This window comes from Lagopus leucura, unplaced genomic scaffold, assembly GCF_019238085.1.
Source record: "Lagopus leucura isolate 7727_CA_CO unplaced genomic scaffold, USGS_WTPT01 Super-Scaffold_100001, whole genome shotgun sequence".
Classification (NCBI taxonomy): Eukaryota; Metazoa; Chordata; class Aves; order Galliformes; family Phasianidae; genus Lagopus; species Lagopus leucura.
The window spans coordinates 74504667-74520090 of record NW_024962262.1 but is presented as its reverse complement, the minus strand read 5'-3'; the positions used below and the strand labels follow the sequence as shown (position 1 = coordinate 74520090).

Sequence of the window (15424 nt, the reverse complement as noted above, 5' to 3'; positions counted from 1 at the left end):
ATCAGCAGAAGCAAGGCCAACATTTTGCACTGTCTGATGATAGGACAAGTGGGATTGGCTTTAAACTGAAAGAGGGGAGATTTAAGTTAGATGTTAGGTAGTGGTGAGAAACATCACAGGCTGACCAGAAAGGCTGTGGGTGTCCCATCCCTGGAAGCACTCAAGGCCAGGTTGAATGGGGCCCTGGGCTGCCTGAGCTGGTGGCGGGCAGCACTGTTGACATCAGGGGTTGGAACCAGATGATCTTTATGGTTCCTTCTAACCTAAGCCAGTCTATAATTCTATGAAATTATGTAATTATTTCTGCGTTGTGATACTTAATGTACCACTGCAGTTTGTCCAGATGCAGAGAAAAGAAACCTCTGCCAACAGAATTAATAAAGCTCACATTGTATGCGTTATGTACTTTGCTTTGTATTTAGCTCTTTGAATTGCTATGAAGAAATTCTGCAAGCTTCTGAAATAGTGCTTTTGTATGGCAAAACCAAATCAAATGTAAATTGGGAGAATCAGATTCTTGGTATCTCTTGAAGAAAAATGTATGAACTGCAAAGATGAATGCAATATTGGTGCTGTGGATTTCTGCCAATCATGTAACTGAAAGTAGGATTTTCCCTGACTCCTTGAAGATTTCTGCAGTGTTTACTTGTACACAGGAATATGATGTCTTTTATTCGATCATTATTCAGAACACAGCTGTGGCAAGAGTGATCAAAACTTTAATTTACAGCATTAAAAAGCACACAGATCTATTAATGTGATTTCTTCCCAAGAAAGCCAGAATACACATGTCCTCAGTTTCTGCTCTGTGTGTGGATTTCAAACAGTAACCTCAGCAATCATTGCTGCCCTGGCAATATAGTATTGTGTTACTGTGTTATTCAGCACATTTTTTACTAGAGGGCAGCAGAGCATCAGTGAATTAACTGAAAAAGATTTAGGCTTGATTTTTAAGAGAGGATTAATAACATTTAGAAATCAATATATTATGTGTATTTTTTAACAAGAGTATCCTGTGCAGAGTTAATGATCAGTCAGTTTGTGAAGGCAATGTTAGTAGTTTTGCACAGCCAGGATGATTTATATTCCTCTATAATCCATACCAGGCAAGTACATGCTCAGAACAACACCCCTGCTCCTAACCTCTGTCACCTCAGCTTCAGCTCCTAACCATGTTGGAACTTGTGACAAAACCATAGAGTGTTTACAAGTAATATTTTTCATCTGTGGAAAAAAACTTTCAATTTGTTTTCAAGATGCTAATAAATGACAAAAGTCTGTACAACAGCTGATTGAATAGCTCTCTGAGTTAAATGGAGTTCACTGCTCAGCCCATAAACACCAGTGTCTTTAAATCTGTTAATTTACAATTGCAAATCGACCTGATTCTCCTAATAGCTATTACACTGTTGATTTCAGTGGCAAAGCCTGTAGTAATGAAGTGTATGTAAAAAAAAAAATTGAGTTTTGTTACCTAGCAAAACTGCTCCATCATTGATTATAATTATGGGCAAGGCTTAAAGTTACTGAAAAAAATTCATTGGTTCCTCAGAATCTTAATAACTGTTCCCCTCAGAACATGTATTTTATCCCAGATTAAAAGAAAAAAAAAAAAAAAAAACCAAAAAATGTAATCCTTTGCTGGCATTGCAATTCTGTTTGGACTTTATTATGCTATACACATTGATTCCAGCCTTAATTGCATCTCACAGAATGTGAATCCTGCAGACATGGGCAAGGAGTAGACTTTTGGCTATTGACACTGTCCTGATGTTTTTCAGGGAATGGCAATCTCTCCCACAGTGCAGCTAATACCTGTTGCCTGAAGCTTTGCCTTACTTATCAGATGAGTCACAGGATGGTTTATTTGCTCCTTTTCTTAGAGAGGAGAGTTTACCATCAGCACAAAAGATGAAATCAACTTTGCTGTATTTGGGGAAAGGAGCCATCTATGGGAAAAAACACACCTTTATAATCATGGCATTTTGCAGGGTGACCTCTTGCCCACCTTTTCCCACAATGAATGGAAAACAAGAGTACCCTGCTACATAACTGGGCACCCTCCATCACATACTGAAAATCCACAGATTGCTGGCCATCTCACAAATGCACCATTGGTTATGCTGAGGTGGGAAGCAGACTGCAAAGCTGCCTTTGCTGTCCTAAGAGGCTCTGTCACCCAGGCTGAGCATGGGGATCCCAGCCCTGACAACTCAGTGGAGGGCAAGGAAAACCAGCACTCTCAGTTTTTCTCTGGTAACTTGTAACCACCTCAAATCATAGAATCATAGAATCTTAGAATCACAGAATGGCTTGGGTTGGAAGGGATCTCAAGGATCATCAAGCTCCAACTCCCCTACCATAGGCAGGGCCACCCACATCCGCATTTAATTCCAGAGCAGGCTGCCCAGGTCCCCATCCAGTCTGGCCTTGAACACCTCCAGGGATGGGTATTGAACACACACCTGGGCAGTCTGTTTCAAATGCCTCAAACCTCACAGCACAGGGGTGAGGCCAGTAAATATAGGCAAGGGATTACTCCCCCTGTGTGCAGAGTACTACTGGCAGTTTTGGCCTCCCTCATTGGAAGAAAAGTACTGATCAACCAGAGTGTGCCCAGTGGAGAGTGACCAAGATTGTCAGGGAACAGAGAGTGTGTTCAAGTCTTAGCTTACAATATAAAAGATTTGTAGTGATGCTTTTACCTTGTTTCATGTGTTTTTTGTTCTTTAAGGAGGCATTTACTGAGTTAGTCAGATGAATCTGTATTACTTCAAACGCCTCCTTGTAGAGTACACAGTCAAAACTTTTCATCTCATAATGGTTCCTTCTGGCCAAACCAAACAGAGTCCCATCTCTCTTTCAGCAGTTTGCCATGCCTTTGGCTTACTGTGCTAGAGAACTCAGTAAATGAATGTTACAACATAACTTTTGTTATCTGAGTTTGAGAAAACATTGGAGTACAGCAGGTTGTGAAAGTGCTCTGTGATACTAGAGACATTTTCCACACTGTATGACTTCAGCAAAGAATATCCATTGAAAAGAGAGGTATCCAGGAAAGAAATGTACACTAACATTTGCCTGTCTTTGTTGTGCATTGTGAGTAGATCTTCTTTTTCATTCTTGCTGCTACTGTAGATGGTTACGCTCTGCTCTGGAAATTGTCCCTTGACCTTATTTTTTACCCGGAGCTTTCTCAGTCCCCAGATGGTCAAGTATTCTGTTGGTAGAGGAGTAGTGCCACAAAAGGAGAGCTTCAAATCCCACACCATTGTGAAGTTGAGGAGCATCTCCAGCCCAGAGGTGTCTGTGAACCAAATTGTCAGGTCGCTATTGTAGTCAGTTTTTTCCATGGTAGAAGGCAGCACTGTTCTGCAATTGCACAACAGGTTTGCCAAGCTGTAGTCACAGTCACGGATATCTGCCAAGCAACTGCAGTTGCGAATATTGCTTTCCTTGGTGAAAATTAGTGTATGGTTCTTCTGACTTCCCATAAAACTGTCAGTAATGCATATGCCAAGGAAGCCAGCCAAAAAGAGAGCTAGCCAAAAACAGAAAGTAGAGAAGGCTGTTAGCTTCATTGGTACTGGTGCCAAAATGCCACGTGTCTTCTCCTTTTACACAGTGGATTTTATCGCTTGTCTTTACCTACTGAAAGAAAACAATTTCTTTAGTATACTGAAGATGCTTAACTGTTAACACTGCTTTGCTCTTCTCATTTATTATCAGAAGCACTGCTGGATGCAGCATGTATCCTTCAGACCCATACGGAGCCAACTTGTTTCCATAAAACTTGCTTTTTGTCCATATAAAGCTACATCATTTTCAACATTAACCTTAAGTTTTGAGATGCAAGGACCATCTCTCACCATCTCTGCATGGCAACCAGTATAGGACAGATTCTGATTGCTCTGGCTCCCTTCATTTACCCTGGTAAAACAAACTAGCACCTGCAGGAATGCCATGGAGCATTGAGCAATTTTTCATCCCAACCAAGGTCCACCTCAAGTGGTTGGGGGCAGGACTGGTGAGACTTCTCAGCAACAAGCTCTTGGGTTTTCAGAGCAGCGTTGGATCTTAGCAAATACATTTGGCATATTATTGAATGATGGTACAAGCAGAGGTGAAAAATGGTATTTCTCAACAAAAAATTACAAAATGTTACAAAGTTTGATTTGTCTGTAACTGCTTTGAACTACCAAGAAACGGTAGACCCAAATTTTGACTAAAGGCAGCAGGTTCCAGTGAGGGCAACAGTAGGGCATGCAGTGGAATGAATTTTGGTCCTTAGAATGTGTGAAGATTGCTCCATGTCCAGAATGTGTGTCCAGCACTTCAGACGACATGGCAATGCAACTACAATTATGGAAAACATACCAGATAAATAGGAAAATAATAGTATTTGCAATAAAAATATGAATTGTTTTGTTTCTAATATCCAGTCTCCCATCATTAGGCAATGAAGTCTTCTGCTAAAACTTAATGGTAATTTAACAGAAAATAAAGGGAAAAATTGCAATTTAGATTTGAATGCTTTAAGCTGCTGAAAATTCAACTGAGGTCATTCTTTTAATGATACTACACAAAATACATACATAATTGCATTTTGACCATATAATTTGTGTCCTACTTTCCACATTTTTCATTTATAGAGGATGTATCAACAGGAAATCATGATTTGGAAATGGCCAGAACTTTGGCATCTATAGGAAAAAGAAGAAAAAGGAACATGCACATGTAGGAAAAAAAATGGCAATAAGGAATAACAGACTTTGGGCTGGACATTACCAGCTGATCCTCTATGGAACTGAGATCTTTAGTTTGTGATAGACAGCTGCATGAAAAAAAGCAGCAACTAAAAAATGATTAGATTTCTAAGTAGTAGTAGGTAAGTATAGGGAAAAAAGACAATATGGTTGATCTTCTGCATAAGTCTTTTGCTCACACTTGCCTGTTGTATGCAGTTCAGATCCCACTACTTCAGAAAGGATGCCACATGCCTGGAGTTGGAGAAGAGCAACAAGGACAATGAGATATAGAAGGGTTTCCCTTTAAGTAGGGTGGAACTAGGTAAGATAGGACTCTAGCCAGGAAAAGAGGTGGCTGGTAAACTGCAACAGCACAAATAACGTGGGAATAGTGTGTAGAGATCAATTGTTCTTTGACTTTTCGAGACACTAAGAGTGAGACATCTCCCAGACACACTAGGAGGTGGCTACATGGCTAGGCAGATTTTTGGTCTGACAGATTATGGCCCTCTTGTGCATTCTTATATATTCTTATGTAGTGTAAACGTAAGCAAACTGACTCAAACATGATTTCATTCCGTATGTACTCCTTGAATGTAGCACATTGTTTTCTTAAAAGAAGGATACAGACATTTTAATGTTGAAATAAAATATTTAACGCACATTCCTCAGACTTATTGCGGAACATACCAGAAATACCAATCCAACTGTTAGCTAACGTTTAACTTCAAAGGTCAGACACATCCAAGCTGTGACTGTTCTGATATCCTTATTGCCAGATGAATTTGATACCCAGCATCTAAGCCTCTAAGCATAGAATGTGTGGAAAATCCTATTTACTAAACCTTCACACTGTGTTTGCTCAACTCTTCAGCTATGGCTCACAGTTAGGATAAAATAAATCACAGACACTTTCACATGTCAATAAAATTATTGGGATTTATCTATTTCAGAGAAAGCATTTGCCAGGAGAAAACCCAGACAAAGTTAACAGCATGAGTGCAAATTAAGCAAACATAATTTTAACTGAAGACTCAGAAATTAAAATGACAATACATTTTCACACTAGAAATGACTGAACTTGTTCATTAAGCAATTGCAGAGAGGTATGTGATAAACACACTTTGATTAAAACTCACAGTGGCTCTGTAGCCTAAGAGTAGCATGCGCTATAGGACTTCTGTGCTGCTGCTGGAAGTTTGTTTTAAACTTTATAGTAGCGAAGTCTAGAGCTGTGCAAGGCTGCAAGATAACCTCCAGCAGCAGAGGTAACACTGTGGCTTCTTTTTTTAGTCCAATGCAGCAAAGAGGCAGTGTCCAAACTGACCGTGGTTTATTCAAAGTAACTTATGCATTGGAAGTACTGATTTAACAGCATCTCAAACAACCATGTTTCCAATGAAGGGTAGGTGGGGCACCATAACAAGCCCTTCACCCAACTGCACTGTTCCTTTTTTGAAGCTAGCTTTATACAGTCAGCTGACAATTAGACAGCGTTCTAAAATTATGTGCTGTAATTGTAATGTTTTTGTAATGTCTTTTATCAGTGGCTGGTCATCTGTTATAGCTGCCACCTCCAACAAATCCACACATCTTGGTGAATTGGATAACATAATTCCTGCTTTCCTTCTTTTCCCATCCTTACATGGTCTTGTTTGGGAAATACAATTAGAAGTGGAAGAAAAATAGGCAAATAACACAGCAGGTAAACAGCTACCAAGTCGTATTACCCAAACTTGCCATCTGGAGTGGCAGATAGATAAGCACGTAGTGTTTGAGAACGAAGTGAAAAATTAAATCAGCATGTGAGAAAAACTGAAGTTAATAAAAAACTGCCTCAAGTATCACTTAGACCGCAAGGCCCCCGAGGTCCTTCTTTATGCCTGTTTTTTCTCCTAAACGTTCACCCAGCTTCATTAAGCAGTGGCAGAGTATCATCACCCCATTAGAATTCCTGGTGCTTGGTCCAGTTCTCTTCCAAACAGCTGACAATGTTTCTGCCTGTTCCTCCAATTCTGCCAATGTAACCTGCCTATTCCTGCATTAAAACACCTCAAAAATGTTTTGAAGTGTAGATTTTGTCTGGAAGAGAGCTCAAAGCCCACACCGCCCCAACCCCTGCTGTGGGCAGGGCTGCCCCCCACCAGCTCAGCTGCCCAGGGCCCCATTCAACCTGGCCTCAAGTGCCTCCAGGGATGGGGCACCACAGCTTCTCTGGGCAGCTGTGCCAGCTCCTCACCACCCAGAAGTGGTTTTCTGAATTCCACAGCCAGCTACCATCCTGTTTTCCTCTTAAACTCATCTAGAAAAGTATACAATGCCCCTACCTCTGAGCACAGCCTCAGCCGAAGCACGTGGAAGGCACAGCAGTCTGTAAGTTCAGTAATGCAAAGACTGGAAGAAAATGAGGCCTGGCACATGCAGTATGTCCCCCATCCTGGGAAGGAAGTTCTTCTCCCAAGCTGGGGTCTTTGCTTAGTGGCAAACATAAGCCATGATGGTTTTAGGAAAGTGTCACATGCTGGAGATAGCAGCAACCTGATTCTGAAGAAAAATGTCATCAAATGATCTGAACTCAGCTGGTCATCTGTTCATTTTTGCCCTGAGCAGGGGGCCTTTTAAGTGAAAATTGGATTAGACACAGATACTGGAAGAAAACAGTTCTGGTGTGACTGCTTGAACTGTGAATACTGTTACTTGTATATCATCTTTCCAGCACCAAAACCCCATTTCATAGCACCTTATCCCCAAAATTTCCTGGCACAAGTTTCCACCCCCACCTTTTTCTTTACAGGTTCAGATAGCTACAGGACATTTCCAACACCTGCTTAGTAATAATGTCATTTCAGGTTTCTCAATTTGCTTTGATCATTCCAGTAATTTATAAGTTTATTTTATTTTATCTTATTTTATTGCTAATTGCAGATCCTGTGTATGAAGAAAAACTGCAAAAAAGCAATAAAAAGCCTGTGACTGTTGTGTGAGAATGCTACTGTCTCAAGGAAAGTTAATCCTATTCAATGGGAGTCCCCAGCCTATACAATTAATTTCTTCATGGGGTGCTTTCTTCCATTCTCTATTCAGAAAAAAAACTAATTAAAACCCTTCATTGATCACTTGTGTTAGCATGTGCCTGTGTGAAAGTGCTGTATTAAGCAAAGAGGAGCTTAAATCCATATAATCTTGTGCAGCTTGGGCAACGTACACAGAATGAATACCAAAACCACCCAATTTAGACCAAAATAACATGAAAGACTGGATAAAGCCCAAAGCATTTAGAAGGAGAGCAGTGAGGACTGCCTCTCTGTTTTCCTGTTTGCATGCAGGTATGAGAGGGCCATGTAGAATACGCTGCATTTCACAGCTCAGGTGGCACTGAGGAGGTGGGTAGAGCAGCAGCAGTAAGAGCTGACATCCTGCACACTTCTGGACTGCAGCATGAACCATGCTTGTTGCTCCTTACTTGAACATGGTTTCTTCTTGTACCTGTACAGCAAAAGCCTGAGCTGCTGTCACTGGGCTGAACAGCCATTGATGTCATGGAGGTGCTGTCACACGTAGGGGAACAAATTCCTTCCTAGCTGTGATAGAAATGCAAGATAAATCAGGCAGTTCTACTGCATTGAACCTGAACAATGCATGAACCCTCAGACATCTTGAGCAGCTGTATGTGTCCCTGCTTCAGTATTAGTCTGGAATAGTTTAATTCAGGAAGTCACAGAATTGTTTCAGATGGGAAACCTTAAAGGCCATCTGGTCCAAGTCCCCTGCAATGATCAGGGACACCCACAGTTCCATCAGGTGCTCAGAGCCCCATCCAGCCTGATCTTGAGTGTCTCCAGGGATGGAGCATCCAAACCAACTCCTGACTTTGTGCTAAGGAGAAACACGGCGTGCATGGATATGTGTTAAAGTGTGAAAATATCTTACTTCTATTTTAATCAATATCATTACTTTCCGATATCTTCCTGGTTCTGTTACTGAATGACCCATCCTTTTTCCATTCATCAGGCTGATTGTATTTGTTTTTGTTTAAGAGAAGCATCAACAAATACAGTTTCTTTCAGTACTGCAGCTGATTCAGAATGTGTTAAGTACATGCAAGCTACAATGTTAGGGCTTTTGAGCTTAGCATGATCTTCTCATGGCCTTCAAAAAGCATGTACCCACATACATAAAGAATAGACTTGTGTAGTCTTCCCAACAGAATTTTCATAAAACTAGTAATGCTTTGTTTATTCCTCTTTCTGCTGAAGGGCACACCATTGGGGAATCAGGGGCCACTCTGTCTGAACACCACGGAACCAAGATGAATAATTCAACATCAAAGTGCTGACAGTAATTTTAAAACCACTTTTTAAAATTCTCTGGTTTTTGTGTCAAATCGATGCCTTTTTAGAGCAGAGGCATTCACACTGCGTGAACTTTAGGAAAGAACATTTGATGGCAAATTTTTGGTTGTATCATTTCTAAGCTCCATTTCTAACCTGACTGGCACGGAAGTTCAAGTTAAGCATTACACTAAGTTAGAGATTTACCAAACCCAAAGAGTTATGCTTAATTCGTTAGTGCAAATGGTATACAAAGTGTATTCTAACAATCGAGTTTCTTCTGTTCAAATCTCAGACTAAAAAAAAAAGATGCAAGCAAGCAAAGTCACACGTTAGAAAGACGCAAAGAAGATGGCCATGAAGAGGATGGAGGCTGGAGTCCAGAAGCAGGGTTACCTGGTGCTGGGTGTCTCAGCTCCCACTCACAGGTTGGGACAGAGCATGGTGTCACTGCCAGCAGACTGCAGAGCCACAGAGTGATGGCGTGCTTGTTGTGCTTTGTACTCCCTGCATCACCAGCCTGACTTGTAAATTAAACAGCAGAATAAAGCACAGGTTCCAGCTGCTCTTCCCCTGACCGTCCTCTGCCAGTGCCTTTCTCAAGACAGTTTTTTAACAGAACACAATGGGAATAATTGACAGCAAAGCTCTGCTGCGTTTGGTGAACGGTTTTCCTAAAGAAGCGTTTGCAAGAGGGAGCAAAACCTTTCCACAGTTCTTTCAGTTTATTATTCATACAGCTATTAATTATTAACTCAGACATATGAGTATAAACAATTGCAACACATCCAAGACAAACTTTGCATAACCTGTTATTTCCCTGTGATTACGAAGCAACAAATCTGAAACATACCTTCCAGGAAGAGAACATTGGTGACGAGGAAATAATTGTGCTGTGGGAGAAACTGCCTGAGACATGAATAAACAAGCTATTAAGCATTCTCCAGCTATTTACCACCCCCTGCTTAGGACAGCACAAAAGCAGCAACTCACTCTTTCTCCTGGTGCCGGTGGAGCATCCGTTCCTGCACCGCAGCCCTTCTGGAGGTGGCGATGTGTGGCACTGAGGTTAATCTGCAGGGCAGGCGGGATGCGGCTCTCCCACTCACTGCTCTCATGTTGCATGGGGCTGGCAGCCCATAGCATTCCCCTGACAAGCAGGAGAGAGCTCCAAGGTCTGCCCATTTCACTATTACCACAGCAGGTCCCTACCTGACTTTGCCACCTCCGCTCCTATGCTGCTCCCACATCAAGGGGATTGGCCCCGAGGGACGTGCCCTCCCCTGCCTGCTTTCCTGAAGCTGCTTTTATAGGTTTAGAACAGAAAAATGTCTGTCCTCCAGAGCCCCAGGTCCTGCTTCAGAGGCTGTTTGCCCAGTGTGCAGGAGTAAATGGGTGTTACTGATCATAAAGAAACGCATCAAGAGGATCCTAAAAGGGTATGAGACAACATACTCTGACAAGACTCCAGGGAGATCTCATCACAACCTTAAAATACTTGAAGAAGAAGGAGGGGACTGACTTTTTTTGTGGTCTGATAGTAACAGAACAAGGGGGAATGGCTTCAAACTAAAAGAGGGGAGATTTATGTAAGATATGAGGAAGAAATCCTTTTCTCAGAGGGTGGTGAGGTGCTGGCACAGCTGCCTAGAGAAGCTGTGGTGCCCCATCTCTGGAGGTGCTCAAGGCCAGGTTGGATGGAGCCCTGGGCAGCCTGAGCTGGGGGGGGGGGGCAGCCCTGCCCACAGCAGGGGTTGGGGCGGTGTGGGTTTTGAGGACCCTTCCAAACCAAACCGTTCTGTGATTCTGTTGTTCTATGATTCTTCTTCTCTTATTGCTAAGTCATGTCCCCAAAAAACAGATTCTGCAACATGCTTGGCACTCCCATTCATGCCATTTTGGCTCTCACAGTACTGCAGGGCTGGACTCTAAACCTGTATTTGTTTCAGAGCCAGGCTGAGAGATAGGTATCAGCCTTGCCTGGGTTCAGCTCTCTTTTACACACTCGCAAGTGAGCCAAATGCCTTTTGTCCAGAAATGTTCCTACTCATTTCCAGAATCTCTCGATACGTCATCACGGATGATGGTAATGTGTTCCCAGCTGTGTACAAAGTGGACTGGTACAGGAGCACTTACATAAGATAACTGATAATTTTTGCCATTTGTCTTTGAAGGAAGGTAAATACACCTGTTAGCTCTTCTGCATATGCTTGTACATACACACACCTTCCTGAGCCAAAGGACTCCTCTGAGTTTCACCATTCCTCCAGGGAGAACGTGAATGCCTGACACTGGGGTGTTCTTTCCCATAACCCTGGGCATTATTTTCCAATGAATGTGAAGGGAATTCCTATAATGTATCAAGAAAGTCTACAGCCTCAGGTTGATAAAAATAAACAGCAATTCTGTAAAAGGCTCAGTAACACACTGGGTTATAGACGAGAGCATGCATCCTTCACTATGGGATAGCATAGCATTCCATATGATGACATAGAGAAACAACAAACAGGTGCATTACATGTATACATTACAGCAGTGTTAAAACCATAAGAAAACGAAAACCGAACATGATTCACAATGATAAATCAATGCTTGCTTCTAAGTTAACCCCTAAGGTTGGTGCAGCATCACCTTCAAAGTGAATGGGGTATTTTGTCCTGTTGCCAGCAGATAAACATTTCTAAACAAACAAGCACCCAGACTTCCATGCTTGGCAGCAATCAGTGTTCATCTGAACCCACCAGACAAGAACCGTGTGCCCATAAGTAGTGGTGACTTTCAACAGTCTGCAGAGGGGTGTGCTGTTGAGTAGGGCGGTTGTTTTTATCATGGAGATGGTTGTCCACTGACTGCTGAAACGAAAACCTCTGGCTGATGGCACCATTCAGGTACTTGGTGACTGTGTCTGATATACGGTCCTCTCCTGTCTTGTCCTGTCCTCTCTGCACACGGCCAAGCAGCGCTGTAGTGCAGTGGAAAGAGAAGGGACAAAAGGCAGGTTTCCTTCTGGATTTCAGCCTGTAGCTGGCCTGACTTAGATGGATAACAAGTTACAGTGACTAAAGATGCACTGGTATGAGATCACCTGCACTTTCAACATTGCAGTGGAATGGAGTGTCTCCAGAGAAAGGCAATGAAGGCGAGAAGGATCTGGAGCACAAGTCTGATGGGGAGCGGCTGAGAGAACTGGAGTTGTTCACATTGGAGAAGAGGAGGCTCAGGAGAGACGTCATCGCTCTCTATAGCCACCTGACTGGAGGTTGTGGCGAGGTGGGATCGGCTTCTTCTCACGAGTACCAGCCATAGGAGAGGTGACGCCCCCCAGTTGCCCAGGGGAGGTTCGGGTTATGGCAGCAGAGGGCGCTCTCGGCCCGGCGCTGCGGGCTCGCTCCGAGCCGCAGGCAGAGCTGCGGGGCGGGGGGAGGACGCTGTGACCGGGCTGTGCCTCAGAGCCCGGAATCGCCCTCCGGAGATCCTGGTTCGAGGAGGATTCTGCGTCGACCTGAATGTAAAGGCGGGATTTCTGCTAGAGGGGCGATGGAAGGACCTTATGCCTTGTTGAGGAATACAAAGCAGCAGGTGCTTAAGGCTCAGTGGTTCCAGTGGCAGTTAAGAAGTTGGCTGGGGCAAGAGGGAGGCATTCCGGTGCAATTTTGACCATGTGGCCACCTGTACAAACTTCCAGGTTTTGAGGCTTTGTTTATCTTTTCTTTCTGAATTTTCCTAAAGTGCTGCGAGTTCACCTCTGAAGTAACCAACCTCATTCCTGACAGTCTTTTCTGTACATTGCTGTTTTGAAATGGAACACTGCAAATGGCTGTGCCTTTTACTGAAGAGCGGTCCATAACCATCTTTACCTGTAGATGCAGCACAGTTGACTCGAGCATGATGTAGGGTTTATGTAGTGCATTATTCCCTTTGTGTCGCACTTTCCTCGGTTCACTCAAGGTAAGAGTGGCATTTAGATAGTGTGTATGTGGAAAAAGTTTACTGCGAGAGTGGCAGAGCACTGGAACAGGCTGCTCGGAGATGTGTCTGTCTCTGGAGATATTCAAGACCCACCTGGATGCTTTCCTGTGCAACCTGCTGTAGGGAACTGCTTTAGTGGGGATTGGACTCGATGGTCTCCAGAGGTCCTTTCCAAGTCCTGTGATTCCATGGTTTATTTCTTGCTGAAGATGCAGCCTGTTTCCTACTTCAATTACTCCTAGTTGGAACCCCCTGACTAACTGATTTTCCCATACTCACTGGCCATGCCAAAGCAAGGCACCACCCTGTGACAAGGACAGCTCCTTGCTCAACAGAGGGGAAGAAATATTAGAACAAAGTTTTTAATATCTCGGTCTAGTCAATCAGTTTGTTCAAATGCTCAGGGCTCTACATCAGATGAGGCTGTCTGAATCCAATACCGGAAAAGCTTCCACCCAAATCTTGTCCTTCTGTGCAAAGCAAAGGATTTTCGTTAACTTGGTGCATTCAGGCTTTAAAAGAGCACACAGAGGAAAGAAGCACACAATGGGTAGAGAAGCAGCACTTCTGATCTGTGTCTGCTCCTACCACGTATGCATCAGCGTTGCAGATCCACCCAGGACAAAAAATTGAGGAGCTGGTAGATCATCGGAAAGTAGGAAGCTTTTCTTACTCACAGGATCTCACTGATGCACTTTATTTCTGGAAGACATAGGGCATCAGCTGGCTGATACTTCACAGCAACTCGTTTTCTAGAAGTAAGAGACCGCAGTAGGCAAATATAAACATTTTACAGGCACTGTACAGGACTGTATTAACTCCCAGTTGCAATCTGTGGAGAGTAAAATCACTAAAAAGCTATTAAAAAATCCTAGAAACTGAACATCATGCTGTCTGTGCTACAGTTAGTGGAGTCGAATACACCTAACTCACAAGGCTGTTGCTACTCCAACGTGTTATCAGTTCTTTGAACTACCCCTTCATATAGCCTTCATCAGCTTCGTTACTAATACAACAACTTCTCCATTTCATTCTTTCTAATCTGATTATGTCTTTTTTTTTTTTTTAACCTAACATGGTATCCAAATTTGATAATTATCTCAAATTGTTTCCAGAAATATTGACATAAACCTTCTTAAGTTGGTTTGTATTATTTTAAGTTGTCGCCTTTCGAGAGGCAGCAGTCCCTCATACTTTTACTTGGCAAGTTGTTTAAAGCCTAAGTGACTCCATTAGCTTAAATCTATTGTCCAGATCATTATTTTGCTATCAGAGAATATACTGGCCCTACGCACACCTGAAATTCTTTCTCTGAAATTGTGACAAATCTGTGTAACTTTATATTTTGATGCCTGCAGACTGTGAGAGTTCTTATGGTTTGAGAACAGCGTGGGCCACATTTTTCCCTTGTCTTATCCTTTAATGATTGAACTTTCCTGAGTGCCTCATGTGGCTAAGCTCCCTTGGGAGCTCAGCACTTGTATTTGGCAGCATAGCTTCACCAGGATTGTGCCTGACTAATCTGGTGGTCTTCTAGGATGGAGTGCCAGCATCAGTGGATAAAGGAAGAGAGAGTGATGTTGTCTTCCTGGATTTGTGCAAGGCCTCTGACAGTGTTCCACATTACATCCTTATTTGTAAAGTGGAAAGTTATGGATTTGAAGGCTGGACTATTAGGTGAATTAAGAATTAGCTGGATGATTGCAGCCAGATTGTTGTGGTCAGCGGGCCTAAGTCAAGGTGGAGGCCAGTGACAAGCAGTATATGCCAGGGCTCTGCCTTGGGATCAGTGTTGTCCTGCATCTTAGTCAGTGGAATAGATATTGAGTAGCAGGACATTTAGGTTAGATGTCAGGGGGAAGCTCTTTCCTCAGAGGGCAGTGAGGCGCTGGCACAGCTACCCAGAGAAGCTGTGGTGCCCCATCCCTGGAGGTGCTTAAGGCCAGGTTGGATGGGGCCCTGGGCAGCAGAGCTGGTGGGGGGCAGCCCTGCCCATGGCAGGGGTTGGGGCGGTGTGAGCTTTCCAACCCAAACCCTTCTATGATTCTATGATATTCCCATGCCAACCCTTCTGGCCTTCCTGGCAGGACAATATCTGGGCAATAGGGCACCAGTGAAAGATTTCATGGCAGTGTTGGGGTGTTAGAGAGGGTGAGAGAAGAGCTTAGGGAATAGGGGCCATCATCTCATGGGAAACAGCTACTTTTCTCCTAGGATGAATTGTATCTTACAGTTTAAAACCTAGTTAAGCATCCTAGGCAATGCAAGAGCTTGTGGACAACAAGGAAAGAGGAGAAAGGTGAGAATAAGAAACACCTGAGTAGGAATTTTATGTCAGGATCCAGGCACAAAAGAGTTAAGTGTTGAGTTAATGGG

General features: G+C 43.1%; 1 protein-coding gene across 12 annotated transcripts; it reads right to left on the bottom strand.

The window, feature by feature from the left end:
- Positions 1-697: 697 nt before the first annotated feature.
- CUNH21orf62 (chromosome unknown C21orf62 homolog) lies at positions 698-10283 on the bottom strand. 12 transcript variants are annotated; one of them, XM_042868193.1, is made up of 4 exons: positions 9476-9813; positions 7076-8329; positions 4952-5000; positions 698-3651 (listed from the first exon to the last, which is right to left on the bottom strand). In XM_042868193.1, exon 4 carries the CDS (start codon positions 3579-3581, stop codon positions 2904-2906), a length of 678 nt encoding a protein of 225 aa, XP_042724127.1. In that variant the 5' UTR covers positions 3582-3651; positions 4952-5000; positions 7076-8329; positions 9476-9813; the 3' UTR covers positions 698-2903. The 12 variants fall into 12 exon arrangements, with proteins under 12 accessions (XP_042724127.1, XP_042724132.1, XP_042724129.1 ...); XM_042868198.1 differs by having other exon boundaries at positions 7076-7292; XM_042868195.1 differs by lacking the exon at positions 9476-9813 and having other exon boundaries at positions 7076-7292; positions 8235-9468.
- Between the last annotated feature and the right edge of the window lie 5141 nt (positions 10284-15424).

What these genes read in the sequence shown, in the direction of transcription:
- CUNH21orf62 (XM_042868197.1), bottom strand. Translation starts at nt 3,581, where the DNA reads ATGAAGCTAACAGCCTTCTCTACTTTCTGTTTTTGGCTAGCTCTCTTT.